Source organism: Nycticebus coucang, chromosome 9, assembly GCF_027406575.1.
Source record: "Nycticebus coucang isolate mNycCou1 chromosome 9, mNycCou1.pri, whole genome shotgun sequence".
Taxonomy (NCBI): domain Eukaryota; kingdom Metazoa; phylum Chordata; class Mammalia; order Primates; family Lorisidae; genus Nycticebus; species Nycticebus coucang.
Genome location: NC_069788.1, coordinates 30,222,640 through 30,241,345, shown reverse-complemented (window position 1 = coordinate 30,241,345; position 18,706 = coordinate 30,222,640). Strand labels below are relative to the sequence as shown.

The 18,706-nt window shown below is 36.5% G+C and overlaps 1 protein-coding gene across 1 annotated transcript; it reads right to left on the bottom strand.

Annotated features, from left to right (window-relative positions):
- Positions 1-12,485: 12,485 nt before the first annotated feature.
- Positions 12,486-17,753, bottom strand: DEFB114 (defensin beta 114). Its single transcript, XM_053603823.1, has 2 exons — positions 17,637-17,753; positions 12,486-12,640 (listed from the first exon to the last, which is right to left on the bottom strand). Exons 1-2 carry the CDS (start codon positions 17,692-17,694, stop codon positions 12,486-12,488), a joined length of 213 nt encoding a protein of 70 aa, XP_053459798.1. The 5' UTR covers positions 17,695-17,753.
- Positions 17,754-18,706: the final 953 nt, after the last annotated feature.

Below are 18,706 nucleotides of genomic sequence, written 5' to 3'. Positions count from 1 at the left end.
CAAATCTCTGAATCTGATCTGAGGCTCAGGCTCCTGAGCTGACACTAGTATCAACTTAGGCTAACCTCTTTACCTCCAACTTGTACCTTTTATTAACTTAATATTGTCATTTGAAGTATAATAGTCTTTCCTTATTGGTGGTAGATAATGCCCAAGATTTCTACTAGATGTCTTAGACCTCAGATAGTACCAAACTCCACATATATGTTATGTTTTTTCCTGTATAAACATACTTATGACAAAGTTTAATTTATAAATTAGGCACAGTAAGAAATTAACAGTAATAAAAAGAACAATTATAATCATATACTGCCATAAAAATTAAAATGTGACTTCTTTCTCTCTCCTATTTATCTCTCACAATATGTTATTGTACTGTACTCATCCTTCTGATGACACAATGCCTGCGTGATGAGATAAATGAAGTGAGGTGAATAATGTAGTCATTGTGATGTAGCATTAACCTTCTGTATTCCTGAATCTGTGTAATCATCCCTCACTTGCAATAAATGACAGTGTCACTCCTCTTAGAGGACCCCTTGCTGAAATCTTTGTATAGGCTCAATGCTTTCAGATGCAACACATTGCTATCAGCTGGAACATATTTTCTGTTTATGTCTTTCACCCACAGATGCAATGCTGCTTCTATCTTAATGAAGCACTTCTCACACACTATGACTGTAACTTTCATGGTTTGAGATAAGACAGAAGAAAAAGCATGATTTTTTTTTTCTCCTTACAATTGCATGGAAAAATTTGTTCTTACTATAGTTTTTAGCAATCCCAGCATACAATTTTTTTTCCTTATTAAATTGAGAACTTTCACCTCACTTAAAGGAAGTACTTGACAACTTCTCTTTGGCATATCCAAATTGCCACAGTTACTGCCTTGCACTTTGGGAACATTGTTAATTAAAATAAGGGTTACTAGAAAGAAGCACTGTGATACCTTGATAGCTGATTTGATAACTGAGATGGTGACTAAGTGACCAACAGGTGAGTAGCGTCGGCAGCTTGGGTAGAGTGGATAAAGATATGAGTCATGTCTCAGGAGGGAGAAGGGAGGTGGTACAAGATTTTATCATGTTTCTCAGAACAGCATGATATTTAAAACTTGTAAGTTGTTTATTTGTGGAAATTTCCATTTAATATTTGTGGACTGAGGTTATTGGGGGTGGGTAACTAAAACTGGAAACTGAAACCACAGATGAGGGGAGACTATTGTATAAATCATTCAACTCTCCCTTGACCCTTTGATCCCTATCCTAGTAGAGGATTCCAGTTTTGGTAATTAATTTTAATTAATACAGAACACATTGCCATTAGATTCATAAGATCTCCCATAAAAAATATCAACAGTAACAATAAAATCAGTAATCTTAAACACCAGCAGTTGGTTTTTAAAAATGTTTTGATTTGCATTCTCTGATGATTAGGGGTAATGAGAATTTTTTCATATATTTGTTAGCCATTCATCTGTCTTCCATAGAAAAGGAAGACATTCATGTCTCTTGTCCAATGATATATGGAATTTGAGTTCTCTGTAGATCCTAGTTATTAAGACTTTTTCCAATTTGTAATATGCAAATATCTTTTCCCATTCTGAAGATTGTCTATTTGCTTTGGTTGTTGTCTCCTTAGTGGAACACAAATTTATTGGGGTCCAGCCCCAGACTGTACCATGAGTTCCCTCCCAGTGGCTGGTGGAGATAAGATGAGGGAAAAATTAAAAGTTGAGACATGAAAAGAAAGTTTTTTTTTAAGAGCAGCTGGGTTTGGGGACTGACCTCCTTGGAGCAAGCATGAGGACCAGTGGTAGCCTCTCGCTGTGGGCTAGCTCTGTTTTTATTACATACATTAAACAGCAAGTGGAGGGGAGGCTATACCCTTACATCATTGTTCTTCTTGGGTTTGCATTTTCTTTCTTTCTTTCTTTTTTTTTTTTTTTTTATAAACAGTTTGACACAATTTCATCGCACTGGTTAACATTGCCTTCCTGGCATTTTCTTAGATATTGTATTAAGACAATTATATTCTACATTTACTAAGTTTCACATGTACCCTTGTAATATGCACCACAGGTGTAATCCCACAAATCACCCTCCCTCTGCCCATCCTCCCCCCTCCCTCCCCTCCTTCTTTCCCTTCCCCATATTCTTAGGTTATAACTGGGTTATAGTTTTCATGTGCAAGCCATAAATTTGTTTCATAATAGGGCTAAGTACATTGGATACTTTTTCTTCCATTCTTGAGATACTTTGCTAAGAAGAATATGTTCCAGCTCCATCCATGTAAACAAGAAAGAGGTAAAGTCTCCATCTTTCTTTAAGGCTGCATAATATTCCATGGTGTACATATACCACAGTTTATTAATCTATTCCTGGATCGATGGGCACTTGGGCTTTTTCCATGACTTAGCAATTTTGAATTGGGCTGCAATAAACATTCTGGGGCAAATATCTTTGTTATAATGTGATTTTTGGTCTTCCAGATATATACCTAGTAGAGGAATTATAGGATTGAATGGCAGATCTATTTTTAGATCTCTAAGTATTCTCCAAACATCTTTCCAAAAGGAATGTATTAATTTGCATTCCCACCAGCAGTGTAGAAGTGTTCCCTTTTCTCCACATTCACGCCAACATCTCTGGTCTTGGGATTTTGTGATATGGGCTAATCTTACTACAGTTAGATGGTATCTCAAGGTAGTTTTGATTTGCATTTCTCTGATGATTAAAGATTATGAGCATTTTTTCATATATCTATAGGCCATGCACCTGTCTTCTTCAGAGAAGTTTCTCTTCAAGTCCCTTGCCTAGCCTATGATGGGATCACTTGTTCTTTTCTTGCTCATAAGTTTGAGTTCTCTGTGGATTCTGGTTATTAAACCTTTGTCAGAGACATAACCTGCAAATATCTTCTCCCATTCTGAGGGCTATCTGCTTGCTTTACTTACTGTGTTCTTGGCTGTGCAGAAGCTTTTTAGTTTGATCAAGTCCCAGTAGTGTATTTTTGAAGCTGCTTCAATTGCCCAGGGGGCCATCCTCATAAAATACTTGCCCAGACTGATTTCTTCAAGGGTTTTCCCTGCACTCTATTCTAGTATTTTTATAGTTTCATGTCTTAAGTTTAAATCTTTAATCCAGTGAGAGTCTATCTTAGTTAATGGTGAAAGGTGTGGGTCCTGTAGGAGACTACAGGTCTCCATCTAGTTCACCCAGCACCATTTGTTAAATAGGGAATCTTTTCCCCACTGGATGTTTTTAATTGGCTTGTCAAAGATCAAATAACAGTAAGTAGCTGGGTTCATCTCTTGGTTCTCTATTCTGTTCCAGACATCTACTTGTCAATTTTTATGCCAGTACCATGCTGTTTTGATCACTATCGATTTATAGTATAGTCTGAGGTCTGGTAGCATAATTCCTCCTGCTTTGTTTTTATTTCTGAGTAATGTCTTGGCTATTCGAGTTTTTTTCTGATTCCATATAAAACGAAGTATTATTTTTTCAAAATTTTTAAAGTATGACAGTGGAGCTTTAATAGGGATTGCATCAAAATTATATATTGCTTTGGGTAGCATGCACATTTTAACAATGTTGATTCTTCCCAGCCATGAGCATGGTATGTTTTTCCATTTGTTAATGTTCTCAGCTATGTCTTTTCTTAGAGTTTCGTAGTTCTCTTTATAGAGATCTTTCATGTCCTTTGTTAGATAAACTCCCAAATATTTCATCTTCTTTGGCACTACTGTGAACAGAATAGAGTCCTTAACTGTTTTTTCAGCTTGACTATTGTTGGTATATATAAAGGCTACCAATTTATGAGTGTTGATTTTGTAACCTGAGACACTGCTGTATTCCTTGATCACTTCTAAGAGTTTTGTAGTAGAATCCCTGGGGTTTTCCAGATATACAATCATATCATCTGCAAAGAGCGAAAGTTTGATCTCTTCTGACCCTATATAGATACCCTTGATCACCTTTTCTTCCCTAATTGCGATGGCTAAAACTTCCATTGCAATGTTAAAGAGCAGTGGAGACAATGGGAAGCCTTGTCTGGTTCCTGATCTGAGTGGAAATGATTTCAATTTAACTCCATTCAATACAATATTGGCTGTGGGTTTTCTGTAGATGGCCTCTATCAGTTTAAGAAATGTCCCTTCTGTACCAATTTTCTTAAGTGTTCTTATCATGAAGGGATGTTGGATATTATCAAAAGCTTTTTCTGCATCAATTGAGAAAATCATTTGGTCTTTGGTTTTTAATTTGTTTATGTGCTGAATTATACTTATAGATTTACGTATATTGAACCAGCCTTGAGACCCTGGGATAAAACCGACTTGGTCATGATGTATAACTTGTTTGTTGTGATGCTGGATTCTGTTTGTTAGGATCTTCTTGAATATTTTTGCATCTATATTCATTAGTGATATTGGTCTATAATTTTCTTTTCTGGTTGGGTCTTTTCCTGGTTTTGGAATCAGGGTGATGTTTGCTTCATAGAACGTGTTGGGTAGTCTTCCTTCTTTTTTTACATTTTGGAACAGGTTGAGTAATATAGGTACTAGTTCCCCTTTAAAGGTTTGGTAGAATTCTGATGTGAAGTCATCTAGTCCTAGGCTTTTCTTTTTAGGAATATTTCATATGGTTGATGCTACTTCAGAACTTGATATTGGCCTGTTCAACATTTCCACTTGATTCTGGCTAAGTCTTGGGAGGTGACGTGCTTCCAAGTATTGGTCAATTTCCTTCAGATTTTCATATTTCTGAGAATAAAGTTTCTTGTAGTATTCATTAAGGGTTTTTTGAATTTCTGAGGAGTCTGTTGTTATTTCATCTTTGTCGTTTCTGATTGATGAGATTAGAGATTTTACTCTATTTTTCCTGGTTAGGTTAGCCAAAGGTTATTGATCTGTTGTATAATTCTTTTGTTTTCAATTTCATTTAATTCTGCTCTAATTTTGGTTATTTCTTTTCTTCTACTGGGTTTGCGGTATCCCAGAGGTTCTGATAATTTGTGTCTTCATTGTCGTTTTGTTCCAAAAATTTGGCAATTTCCTTCTTGATCTCATCTCTGACCCAGCTATCATTCAGAATAAGGTTATTTAACTTCCATGTTTTTGTATGAGTATGCAGGTTCCTCATTATTGGGGGAAATAAATTGTGATATAGATATAGCTCTTCCTTGAAAAAGTAGGTAGTTTAATAGTCATAGAAGTAGCTTGAGATCAACTTTTATTCCATGGTGGTCCAAGAGTCTGCAAGGAATAATTTCTATTTCTTTAAATTTACTGAGGTTAGACTTGTGACCTAAGATGTGATCAATTTTGGAGTATGTTCCGTGGACTGATGAGAAGTATGTGTGTTCAGTTTTGTTGGGTTGAAATGTTCTGTAGATGTCTGCTAAATCCAAATGTTGTATGGTTAGGTTTAAATCTAAAATTTGTTTGCTCAGCTTCTTATTGGAGTCTGTATCCAACACTGCCAAAGGAGTGCTTTTGTATCCAGTCAGCTAACCTGTGCCTCTTTAGAGAACAGTTTAAGCCGTTCACATTAATGGAGAATATTGATAAGTCTGGGAAAATTTTGGGTATCGAGTTTTTCGAAAGTCTAGTGGACATTTTTAATCCTTTCTCCACTGTGGAAGTTGGAGTTTCATCAAAAGTTTCTGAGTGAGTTTATTTTTGTTGTAGAGGATTGGGCTGGTCATTATGGAGGATAGGTCTGAGAATATCCTGAAGAGCTGGTTTGGTTATGGCAAATTTCTTCAACATATAAATGTCATTAAAGTATTTAATTTATCTATCATAAACGAAACTCAGTTTAGCTGGATACAGGATCTGGGGTTGAAAGTTATTTTGTTTTAGGAGATTAAAAGTTGAAGACCACCCTCTTCTGGCTTGAAAAGTTTCAGCAGAGAGATCTGCAGTCATTCTAACATTCTTCCCTTTGTAGGTAATGAATTTCTTATGTCTGGCTGCTTTCAAAATTTTCTCTTTCATATTACCACTACTGAAGTTAATTATGATATGCCTGGGGGATGTCTTATTCGGATTGAGTCATGCTGGGGTTTTGAAACTGTCTGCCATCTGAATTTCAGAATCTCTTGGCATGTCTGGAAAATTCTCTTTCATAATTTCATGGACAAGGGCCTCTGTGCCTTGCGAGGCCACTTCATCACTTTCAGGGATTCCAATGAGGTGGATATTAACCATCTTCTAATTATCCCAGAGCTCTCTGAGAGAATTATCTGTTTTTGCTCTCCATTTCTCTTCCTCTTTGAGAATATGGGAGCGTTCAAAAGCTTTGTCTTCAATGTCAGAAATCCTTTCTTCTGCTTGCTCCACTCTGTTACTGAGGGATTCTACTGTATTTTTCAGATCTTTGAGGGCTTCAAATTCTTGCTTCAGTGCATCAAAATCTTTGGTGGTTTTCTCTTTAAATTTGTTAAATTCTTGAGACAACTTTTGAATTTATCCTCGAATTTCTAATTCTGACTTTCGAATTGCTCTTCAAATTTCTACTTCCAAATTTTCCTCCATTCTATTAATCTTGTTCACCATCCAAATTCTGAATTCGATTTCTGACATCTCGGCCAGGTGTTTGTGAATAGGATCTTCAGTTACATCTGCCATATCCTTCTTTAGGGGAGTTGATCTATTCTGGTTATCCATGTTACCAGCGTTTTTCTGCTGATTCTGCCCCATGATTCTTTTCCACCATTTGACTTTTTCCCTGGAGCTTTGTTGAGGACCTGTACAGTGCTACAGCCTGAGAAACTGGGGACCTATTTGGTGTGGTGGGGCTAAGTGGTTCTGTCTTGTTTTCACCTGGTCTCTGTTCAACCCTAGTGAAACAGTTAGTTTGGGTTGAAGTCTCAGGTGTGGAGAAATACCAGCAATTAAGTCACCCCGCCCCCCACAGGCAACAATTGGAAAAGAAAAATCAAATCTTCCTACAACCACACACCCAGGGCACCACTTGAATAGTCCTCAGGTGATTGGCTCAGTTCAAAAGGTGCAAATTGTCTCAGTCAGCACCTGTCTCAGGTTTGAGAGTTTCAAAAGTCTCTAGGAACTGGAACTCTGGGGTCTGGTGACGACTCAAATATGACTTGCTCCCGTGCTCTGTGAAGTCTGAAGGACCCACCCAGCAAAAAGAGTAGTCTGGGAAGGTTGATGCCTCCTTCCCACCTTGTACCTTTGTCACACCCAGTCACTGATAGCTCCGCAGGTCTGTGGCTCAGTTGTCTCCTATGAGCAGATACTCCAGGGCTTTGTGCCTACCTGAATCACAAGGACATCTGTATCTACTCAGCCAGGCCACTGCTCTCTGCCTCTATCCAGCAGGGGGTGGTGTGGCCTGACAACCTCGGGTGCTTGATGGAGGCTGGGGGGTGTTCAGTCTCAATTCCAGCCCCACCCATGATTGATGTTACTGACAGAACAGAACAAGTTTCTGGGAATTTGTTTCTGTCCCTGCTAAATTCTCTGCAGAAGAGAAGCTGTTTTGAGCTCCCAGAACCTGTGCCTCAGGCCCTGTCTTTACTCCTGCAGGTTTGTATTCATAGCACAGTCAGCTCTAGCCTCTTGCCTTCCTTCGTCAATAGGTTGATGATCCCCTGAGGGCCGGGTGCATCTTAGGCTCAGTAAAGCAGTCCTCTGGGTCAGCCCTGCCCTGGGAATTTCCTGGCTCTGTGTGTGCATTTTCTAGTCCCCGCGCTCCACCCAGGCTGGTACCACCACAGGCAGACCCTTTACTCATGAGGCCTGTGTTTCAGTCCCAGATCTCTTCCGTGGTGGTTGCCTTCTGAGAAGATGCCCAGCTTCCTCTGGTTGCCCAGGGAGACTGGGGTTGTGGCTTTGGAATATCCAGGGGTGGGCTGTATTGTTGCCATGAACAGCTGCTGCTCTGAGCCTCAGGGCACTGCCATTCCGGTGTGGTTCCCTCTCAGCCGACTGCTGTCTCCTCACTCCCATGCCGCAGAATTAGCACTGAGCAGCTGCAGTCCAGGCCCTATGCACACCCCTCAAGAAATTACCCAAGAATATGAACTCCTGGGGGACAGGTCTCCAGGCCTCAGAGTGAGAGTGGAGGGGAGTGCTGGGAGCTCAGAATTGCAGGTCAAAACAACAAACTCATTGAGACCAAATGAGCAAATAAACAGATAAAAAGGCTATCAGACACACAAACTCATAGATGCACAGTCAGAAACACATAGACATACACACAGCAACAACAATGAAAAAAACCCAACTACAATAAAAATAATAATAATCATAAAATAATTGAGAAAAAAGGGTAAAAAAACATACAAACAAAACAAACAAACAAAAACCCCTCTAGAAATCTGCTGTTAGCACTCTCAGAAACCATAGGAAGGGAAGAAGAGGAAGACAGAAGGGAGAAAAAAAAAAGTGGTGTTCATAAGAAAAGTTAAAAAAGAAGAAAGAAGAAATTAAAAATAAAAAATATATATAAAAAATAATAATAAAAATTGATGATAGTTCCTTGAAGAAAATGATGAGAAAAAATAAAAAAAGGCACTGACCACAAAAATATTATTCTTGTATATATGTAGAAATATACATCTATATATATGACGTAGGGATCAACTTTTGCAGGAGTATATTTATAATGCAATATACTTTTTGGACACCAGGTGGTGCTGTGAGTGGTTCCCAGGCTTATACCTGATTCACAGTTTATACTGTTACCACAGTAACTATCCTACCTGGCCGATCGTCATTTTGGAGTTTCTGTAAAAGTTTTTTTACTTAATTGTTGTGCAACAATAGCACTTCTATCCAACCTCCCAACGCAGTGCAGGAGTCCATGCTTCACAAATCTTTCCACTCTGCTCCTGCGTTCTCCTGCAAACTGGCAAATGCAATTGGCTGTGGGGTAGGGTGCTGGCAGCTGCCGGGTCTCTCTGGTGCCGGCTACCGCGGCTGCTTCCATCTCCCGAGGCTGCTGCCAGGTCCCGTGGGTGCTGCCGGGTCTCGCTGCTGCTGCAGCTGAGGCGCACGGAAATCTTATACTCCACGGCTCTGGAGTTTTGAGTCCAGCCACCCACCAGTTCACTGCACAGCCTGAACTGTCAGCCCACACCAATATTCCCCACCAGGAATGGTCCGGTCTATTTAATCACTCCTGTTGTTCTGGGGGAAGGTGTCCACCATTTCAGATAATTCAAAAATGTCTGTTTCCCGGGCGGGATCCCTTCCTTTCAATTTTCCATCGGGTTGCTTAGTACTTTGTGATTCTGAGTGGCTCCCCTTTCAGGTGCCAAACTCTATTCAGGAATAAATTTTCGTCAGTTGGGTTTTGCCAGGAATTGTAAACTGCTGTCCTCCGTGAGGGAGGGGCCTGCCAGCCAGTATGGCCGAGCAGGAAAAATCTCTCCAACAGAGTCCGTGGTTTTAAATTACACCTCATATACAGCAATCCACCAATTTGCTGCGTGTCTCCAGCTGTCTGTGCATACCAATAATCCACGTGGGGAAAAGGACCGGACCCCCCTTCCTCTCACCTGATGACTTGGGAGAGGTGGGCTACACGTCTGTCCCACCTGCCATTATGCTCCACCTCCGATTTTTTTGGGCTTGCATTTTCTAACTGAACTATTTCTTTTAACTACCTTAATTGCAGTGAATTACTTCTTTTATCACTCTATATTACCTTTTTCTTTTTTTTTTTGAGTCAGAGTTTCACTTTGTCACCTCGGTAGAGTGCCCCATGGCATCTTAGCTCACAGCAACCTCAAACTCTTGGATTCAAGTGATCCTCTTGTCTCAGCCTCTCAAGTAGCTGGGACTATAGGCACCTGCCACAACACTGGCTATTTTTTAGAGATGGGGGTCTTGCTCTTGCTCAGGCTGGTCTCTGATTCAGGAACTCAGGCAACCACCTGCCTCAGCCTCCCATGTGCTGGGATTACAGGTCTGAGTCACCATGCCAGGACTTTTGACACAAGCAAAACCTGGGATAGGAACACAGTTCAGGTGCAGGACGTCAAGGCTGACACCAATTAGACCACACATACAGCCCCCAAGATGACCAATTAAGCCCCTGAGAAGGCTGTGGGCAGTTGGGCATCATGCCATACCGAGAAATGGGAGTCTCTCACCTCCCTGAGAGTTTTTTTCTCTCCATGAGATCAAAGTGTTTGTGCTGATTTCAGAGCCTTACACCTTCTCTTGTAAATCTTCCCAACCACCTGTGCTCACTCCCTCCTAGGAAGTAGTCCCACCTTTGGGAGCCTGGCCTCTCAGTACCCAAGGACCTTGGGGCCTAGTCGAGCTGCAGGAGTGGTGAAGTTTCAGTAAGACCGTCTGCTTGTCTTAAAGGGCCAGACTTCAAACTGCCAGTCTTGCAACAGACTGAAGTTTTCAGCATTAAGTCCTATAGTCTGAATGTGTAGCTGTTTTTCTCTGATCCACTTCCCTCCTGTCTCTGTTCCCTTTGCCCATCGTCTGCAATTATTTTCTTAGTTCAATTTCTAACTTACTTATAATAAACAATTAACTATTGGCTTTAAGCTTATTAAATCATCATTTCTAGCAATGAAAGCACATCAAGATATGACTCTTCCCTTAAGTGACCATATTTCCACCCTCAGAAGCTTTTCAGTTTAATTAAATCCCATTTATTTATATATGTTCTTGCAATTGCCACAGAAATATTCTTCATAAAATCTTTCCCCAGCCTGATGCTGTCAAGTGTTTCCCCTACACTTTCATTGAGGATTTTTATTGTTTCCTGTCTTAAATTTAAATCTTTTATCTATCTTGAATCAATTTTTGCAAGTGTAAGGTATAGGTTCAGTTTCAGTGTTTTACATGTGATTATGCAGTTCTCCCATAATCCTATTGAATAAGGATTCTTTTCCTCAGTATATACTCTCATTTGGTTTATCAAAGTTCAGGTGGCTGTGAGATGTCACCTAACCCAATAAGATTAGCCTACATCACAAAGTCCCAAAGCTGCAGATTCTCACATGGACGTGGAGAGAGTGGAACACTTTTACAGTGTTGGTGGGACTGCAAACTAATACAGGCTCTTTGGAAAGAAGTATGGAGAATCCTCAAAGTTCTCAAATTAGACTTCACATTTGACCTTGTGCTCCCACTAGTAGGCACCTACCCAGAAGAAAACAAATCATTTTATCATAAGGATATTGGCACTAGATTGTTTATCACAGCTTAATTTGCAATCGTTAAGATCTGTAAACAACTTACATGCCCATCAACTTGGGAATGGATTAATAAATTGTGGTACATGCACACTGTGCAATACTATTCAGCCATAAAAAGATGATGACTTTCTATCTTTTGTAATATCCTGGCTGGAGTTGAAACACATTCTTCTTAGTAAAGTATCACAACAATGGAAAAGCAAGTATCCAATGTATTCAATACTAACATGAAGCCAGTAGACTATCTGATGCATGCCCACACGGGAGAAAAACTCATTTCAATTTAAGTTGTGGAGAGGGGTAATGAGGGAGCTGTTGGGGTGCTCTCCCCTGAATGCGCAGGGGGTAGGGGTTTTTGGCACACCTTTTGTGTGTGGGACATAACCACAAGAGGGACTCTACCTAAGAAAATCAAATGTTTTGACCTGGTTGTTTATACCCACTCATTAACCTGAAATAAACTTACTGTTCAAAAAAACAGACAGACAAACAAGTGAACAAACAAAAAATCCCAAATGTTTTGGAACCTGATAAATCTATTGTACAGAGGTAGTTTATCTTTATTTTTACCTGGAAAATACACCTAATCTCCACGTTTTCCCTCATGTTTAATATTAGAGAAAGTACTTACCCTGTTTGCTTGTTATATTGGGGTAGAAAGAACAGATTTTAATGCATTATTCCATCCCATCCAGATTTAAGTAAGCAAATTCTAAAAATAAGCCAACTCAATGTTTTATGACTCTAAATTCTTGAGCCAAAGTTTAGATTGTATTTAAACCCAGTTCTCAATGGATTAGATAGTATTCAATTAATGCTTCTTTTTGAATGAAAAGAACCTGTGAGAAGAGAGAGGAAGGGCTGGTGAATATCCCCAGGCTCTAATGTAGCTTTCACTTTCGTCTCTTGCTTAGTATTTTTGTGTCTTCACTCCCATAACCTGATGATAATATTTGGAAAGTAAACCCACAAACATTGATTTTCATGAATCAAACACCTAATGAGGTTGGAGTTAGGTCGGGAAATGTTCAGCTGTGTACGTTTAGCTGACGGAAGATAGATTGAAGTGCATCTAAACTGAAATCAACATTTCTTTCAAAACTTGTAGCTTGGAGAAAATAACAGAATTCCTACCTCATTCCATTGTATATGTAAATAACACCTACAAAGGAAAATAGCACTATTGGCTTGTGTGTTTAATTATTTATTTCAGTGGCTTTAATTAGATTCGTATACCTCTCTGCACTGGTGCACATGCAACTTCTTCGTTCACAGGAATGTCTTCTTTTTTAAAACAAACCGTTGTCATAATTGAGCGTCTCAAAGCAACAAATCTTAGTTGGTGAGAAGCATGTATCAATCTGCCTTTCACTCATAAGACATTTTCTCTTACAGACACCCTTACGTTTTGTGCAACGATCAGCATCCATCAGGTTACATGTAGCTACAGTAAAAGAAGAATAACTGAAATTACTGACCTCATTTTTGAGCATATATTATTTCTGATTACATGAAGTATGATGTGTTCATCACACTATGTACTATTCTTTTCAGCAAGGTGCACCATGCTTTAGAACTATACACCAATTTATTTAGTCTTTCGGCTCTTTTGGACCATCAACCAATATCTAAAGTTTGAATATTTTAGAATTATTATAAATGTATATTGTATCCTTTAATATTTATATGATATATTCTTATGATAGTTATCACAGAGTTTAATTCTATGCTTCTAATACTGTAAATTTTGCCCCCAAATAAAATGATATTCATTGCAATTTTAATTTTTATGTCTTTGATTATTTTTTTGAATACTTTTCCTTTTTTTTGAGATTGATTTTTTATGTATTTCGTTGATGTATTGGTATGATTATTTTATTTTAATAATTCATAAGAATTTTAATATGTTGTTCATAATAACTTTAATCTGTCTTTGTCACAAGTTCTTTGTTGTTTTTCATTTTGTTAGTGGTGGTTTTTAGTCAATAACTATCTTATTAGAAGATGAATTACATATTTAATTTTAAATATATAAACAATCTCATAATTTTTGACACCTAGAAATGTATAGAAAAGTATATTGTTATACATGAGATATTCTTGCCTACAATCTTTTCATTATAATTTAGTATAAGTATTTTTACATTATTTATAAATGTGAGATATAGCTCTCTTCATTTTCCTAACTGATTAAATAATGTTCGATACTATTTATTGAAAAATTCTCTCCATGCCTGGAATTCTTAATAAATGTTATATTCTCAGTTCTCAGAAACTCAAAGGCTCTTCCCTTTATCTATTATATTTTATGATATTGCTGTATGTTTTCGAAGCAGAAACAACTTATATTAAAAGTGTATAAGATAAAAATCATGTCATTTATTTCTTTCATTTCTTTACATATAAACTTTAAGATAAAATTAAAACAAACTTGCCAAAGACAGCCCCGACAAATGCTTAGCCAACAGTATAATTAAACATTAATTTAGTGATACTGCCAGCATGGCTTTGGTGCACCCCACCATCACAATTCCCTCTCACTCCTTCATTTCCAAAAGAAATTATTATCTTGACTTACAATATTTTGTTTGCTGTCTCATGTTACAATTTTATGTAAAGGTACAGTACAGTATATATATACTTTTATGTCTGATTTTACAAGCTCACAATTTAGTTTTTGAGTTATATTTTGTATAACTGTGATCCTTCTATTTTCATTATCGTATTGTCTATGATATAAATATCCTACATTTTATCTTCATGAATTGAAGGATATTTAGATTGTCAGTTTTTAGATACTCTTGTATGGTCTTTTGGGGCACACACTCAGGTATGTCTGTTAGACATATCCCTAAAGGTGGAATATAATGGTCACATGTTGACATAGCTTCAACTCCAATAGAAAATGTCAAACATAATTTCAAATCGCTTGTACCAATTTACATTTACAACACCATTATATAGAATTCAAAGATATCAAAAACATAACCAATGCTGAGTATTTTTAGCATAGTATTTCTGATGAGACTGCGATGACACCTCATATATCTCATCTTCTCTCATATTTCATAATAAAATGTCATTTTTTTCCTGATTTTTGGAGAAGTATGGTATCTTATGTTGCAAATATCTTTTTCCATGTAGAGATTATCTTTTTCCTCAGTGATGTTTTTGATTTACAGATTTCCTAATTCTAATGTAGTTAATGCTATCGTTTTCTTCTGAGTAAAAAATATTACTCCTTGGGTGCCAAAATCGTTTCATGTAGCTAATTCTCATGTATTAACTTGTATGATTTATTGATTTGCCTCCCAGGCTTGCATCCACAGGTTACTTGGAATTGGGTTTTGTCTGTTATAAGAGGCCAGAGTCAAACTTCACTTTGTTTCTCATATGGTCATAGGAAGAAAAAGCCTTATTTTTTTTACTACCTCAAAAAATGTTTAATACTTCAATAACTCCATTTCAGTGTAATTGATTTTCTTTGTAATTTTTATTATATGAATTTTTTTGATATTGCAACATTGATTTTGAATGGGGTAGTTAATTTATTCATTTTATTTTTTAATTTCAGATTAATATGAGAGTACTGACAATTAGATTACATTGTTTGCACTAGTCAGGCGAAGCCCAAGGAGAGGGGAGGTGGCAGGGGGATTGATAAACTCTTGCCTAATGGGCGCAAGGTGAGGGGATGCAGTACGCCTCCTGGATGAAGGGCTCAACCATCTCTTACTGTTTTAGGATTCTCTATTCTGCCGCTGTGGTACATTTTTCCTTCCACTCTAACACTGTCTGGTGAAAGTTCTCCCATCTCATTCTTCCTTTGACATGTCTTGACTATTATTTAGTGGTTTATGTTACCATTTAAGTTTCAGAATTACTATGTCAGCTTTTACAGAACAGGACAAAACAAAGCAAAACAAAACAAACCATGTCTTTTAGGATGTGATTAAGATTACATTGACTTTATAAATCATTTTGAGAAACGTTGCATTGAGAGCTTTACAGGAAAAAATCCTTCAGTGCATTCATATGGCATAACCCTCCTTGAATTCAGGTCTTCTTTAATCTCTCAACAATATTTTTTAGCTCTCTGTGTAGAGATCTTAAAAAAATTTTTTTTAAAGCATTCCTTTGTATTTGATATTTCAATGCTATTCTAAGTATTGTTGGATTTATAATACAATTTTCTAGGTATTGAATAGAAATATAATTGATTTTTATATTTATTTTGTAATCAACAATCCTGCTAAGCTGATTCATTAGTTCTTTTAATTATCTTAGGATCCCTTTTCTTTTTCTTCATATAGTATCAGGGTAATTGAACAATGTTGGCCATTTTCTTCTATTAGATTTAAGAAACTTACAACTCATTCTAAATGCACTAAGACTCCATTGCAATATTTATTGAAATTAATGATACAAGGTACTCATCATATTTCTGATATCAAAGAGAAAATTTTAATGACTCCATCATTTAGTAAGATGTTTACTGTGTAGGTTTTTGAATATAAACTTTATTAGATGCAAGAACTTAATTCTGTTTATTGTCAGATTGCTGAGACTTTAAAAAATTCATGAATTTTATAAAAAATTATCTGACTTGATCATATAAACCTTTCTAATCTGTTCATTAAGTAACATTGATTTTAGAATATTTACTTTGTAATTCAGGAATTTTACTGGGCTTTAACTCTAAGTATTTTTAAAAGGAATTTTGCATCAATATTAACGAGAGGCTCACTTTTAATTTCCTTTCTTATAATGTCTTTATGAGTTTTAATAACAGGAATTGCTGGTTTCATCAAATGAGTTAGAAGCATTCTCTTGTGTTCTGCTTTCTGGAAAAGTTTGTGTATAACTGGTTGTACCACTTTCCTAAATGTTTAGAATTCAATAGCAAAGCCATTTGGGCTTGACATTATCTTTTTATAAAGATTAATTATTATGAATTCTATTCCCTTAATGAATTTAGACATATTTATATGTTCTATTTCTTTTTGTTGTTGTTACCATTCTGATTCATTATGTTATAGTTTTTCAGAAATTATCTAATCCATGTAAATTTTGAAACATGTTACAACGAAGTTGTTCACAACATCCTTATATGATCATTCAACCACACATATATATTATGATATTATCACTGAAAAAGTAGATTTTTGCCTTCATTCCTTTTTCTTTACAGTTTTGTTAAATAGTTTTATTAATATTTTCAAAAAGCAAAATATTATTAGGTGTCTGTTTTCTCATTATTAGATGGTTGTTGACTGACAGGGATGTGTGCCTTGATACCTTTCCCAATCCTATTTGAAACCTTCACTTTTTCAGGCCCCTTTCATTATTAATAATAACTATAATGACAGCAAAAACTATATTAAAAATAACAATACCTAAATTGGCAGACTGATTTTTAGTTTAAAGTATATATTATACTCTGTAATATATTACCCAGGTTCTAACTGCAGTCTTTCGAGGTACATGTAACTATTAGGCACGACATTTTATGTCAGATTTTTAACTTTAAAAAAAAAAAATGTGATCATTAATGATTGTACTTCCATTTGTTTGTTTGTTTTCTGTTAAGGACCTTGACAAATAGGTTAAATTCTGAGTGGCAACATTCACCAATATGTTCAGTAATAAGCTAGCAACAAAATCTAGATCTTATGAGTTTGAATCCAGGTTTATTTCTGATAAATGATACATTGCTTCAACTTCAAACTTTCTAAGGCCAAATTCAAACACATGATGTAGATGTATAGATGTAAATTTACATCTTTACTGTTAGAGAGTCCTGATTGCCTCAGTGGCATACCTCCAAGAATATAATATAATGACCACCAAGAGCTTCATTGCTCTATACTTTCCATTATTTATATTTAATTGATTCATAAGGGTGTTCCTGCATTTCTTCACTAACTGTTGACTAATTCAGCATGGACTTTGGAGTTATGGCTTCTTTACTTAGCCTTGTATTCCCCTTGCACCTCACAGTCCAGCATATTGTCCAACTACGTCTTGGGTCATCTTACAGCTTTTGCTATTGATGTCCCACCAGGTATGTATTGCTGTCTGTAGTCCATTTCCCTCCCTGGGGTCTGATTGCTATCATCTGCCCTACTGAATCTTATAAATAAATTTAATAAATTATGTTTTTAGTCATTTAAGTATCAGAAAAGAAAACTCAAAGTTTAGAAAAGATGAAGGTTAATTTTTTCATCTGATTTTATCTGCCCATTAATTGAGAAAAGGATGTAGGTAAAGTATCTTAGTGTAATAATGTTCATAATGAGGAAACAAAAATTCCACAGAATCAAGACACTACTTTAATTGTTAAGATTATGGTGAGAACCTGTATTTTTCAATTAATAATCTAGTATGTCTATTTCTAGCCAGAAGCTATATTACCAACATTCCAGAAACATCTATTTTACCTTGTAGAATGAAGGTCACATAACACAGAAAATGGAAGACACAGTAAAAGATCTTCATTCTGTAGAAAGAAGCTGTTGAAAAATTTGGTGACAGAATTTAGAGACTACAGCCCTTTCCAAAAAGTCAAGAGGCATTACCTATTTATAGCTTTTTAATGGAAGAGGAACTCTATCCAGAAATTGTTTAATTTTGTGTACTTGTTTCTGCTCCAATGACCAGGACTGTGGGAAGAATTACTCAAATTAAAAACACTTGAAAATACACTGAGCTTTATGGTGAAATCTCAACGTAAATGATCGGTGTAAACATGGCATCTTCATAGCAGGGGTGATCAGTTAATCATCAATACCAACGAGCATGCATGGAGTGAGTTCAAGAAAAATATTAGTTTACCATTTCAGACATAAAACAACTAAACATTGTCCACTACATAATTCATGACTTTACAAAATATATTGTAGTCACTACTGTGTGTCTGTATTTAAAATCCTTAACTATATCCGGTTGTTCCATTAACTTCTCCTAAATTATTCATTTATGAGGCCCAAAAATTATATTCTACTTTTGTCGCTAATTTTATTTTTCCACTTTTTAAAATTTAAATTAATTAACTTTTTTTAGTGACAGGATTTCATTCTGTTCCCTAAGCTGGAGTGCTATGGTATGATTGTAACTCACTGAAACCTTGGACTCCTGGGCTCAAGCAATCTTCCCATCTCAGCCTCCCAAATAGCTAAAACTATTGGCATGTATCACCACACCTGGCTTATGTATGTATGTATGTATGTATGTATTCATTTATCTATTTATGGTTTGGATTTTTTGTGGGGGAGGGGTGTTTTATTTTGTTTAAGAGACGCAGAGAAGTCTCTTTGTGTTGTCCAGGCTGGTCTAGAACCTCTGCCCTCAAGCAATCCTCCAGCCTTGATCTTATCCCTAATTTTTATTATTCTTTTTTTCAGATACAACTTAAATATTCATGAAACTCTCCCTTTTTTTCTAGCAAAGCCAGTGAGTCTTCATTTATTTTAGAAATTTTATTACACAATAAATAAAGAGACATTGGAAT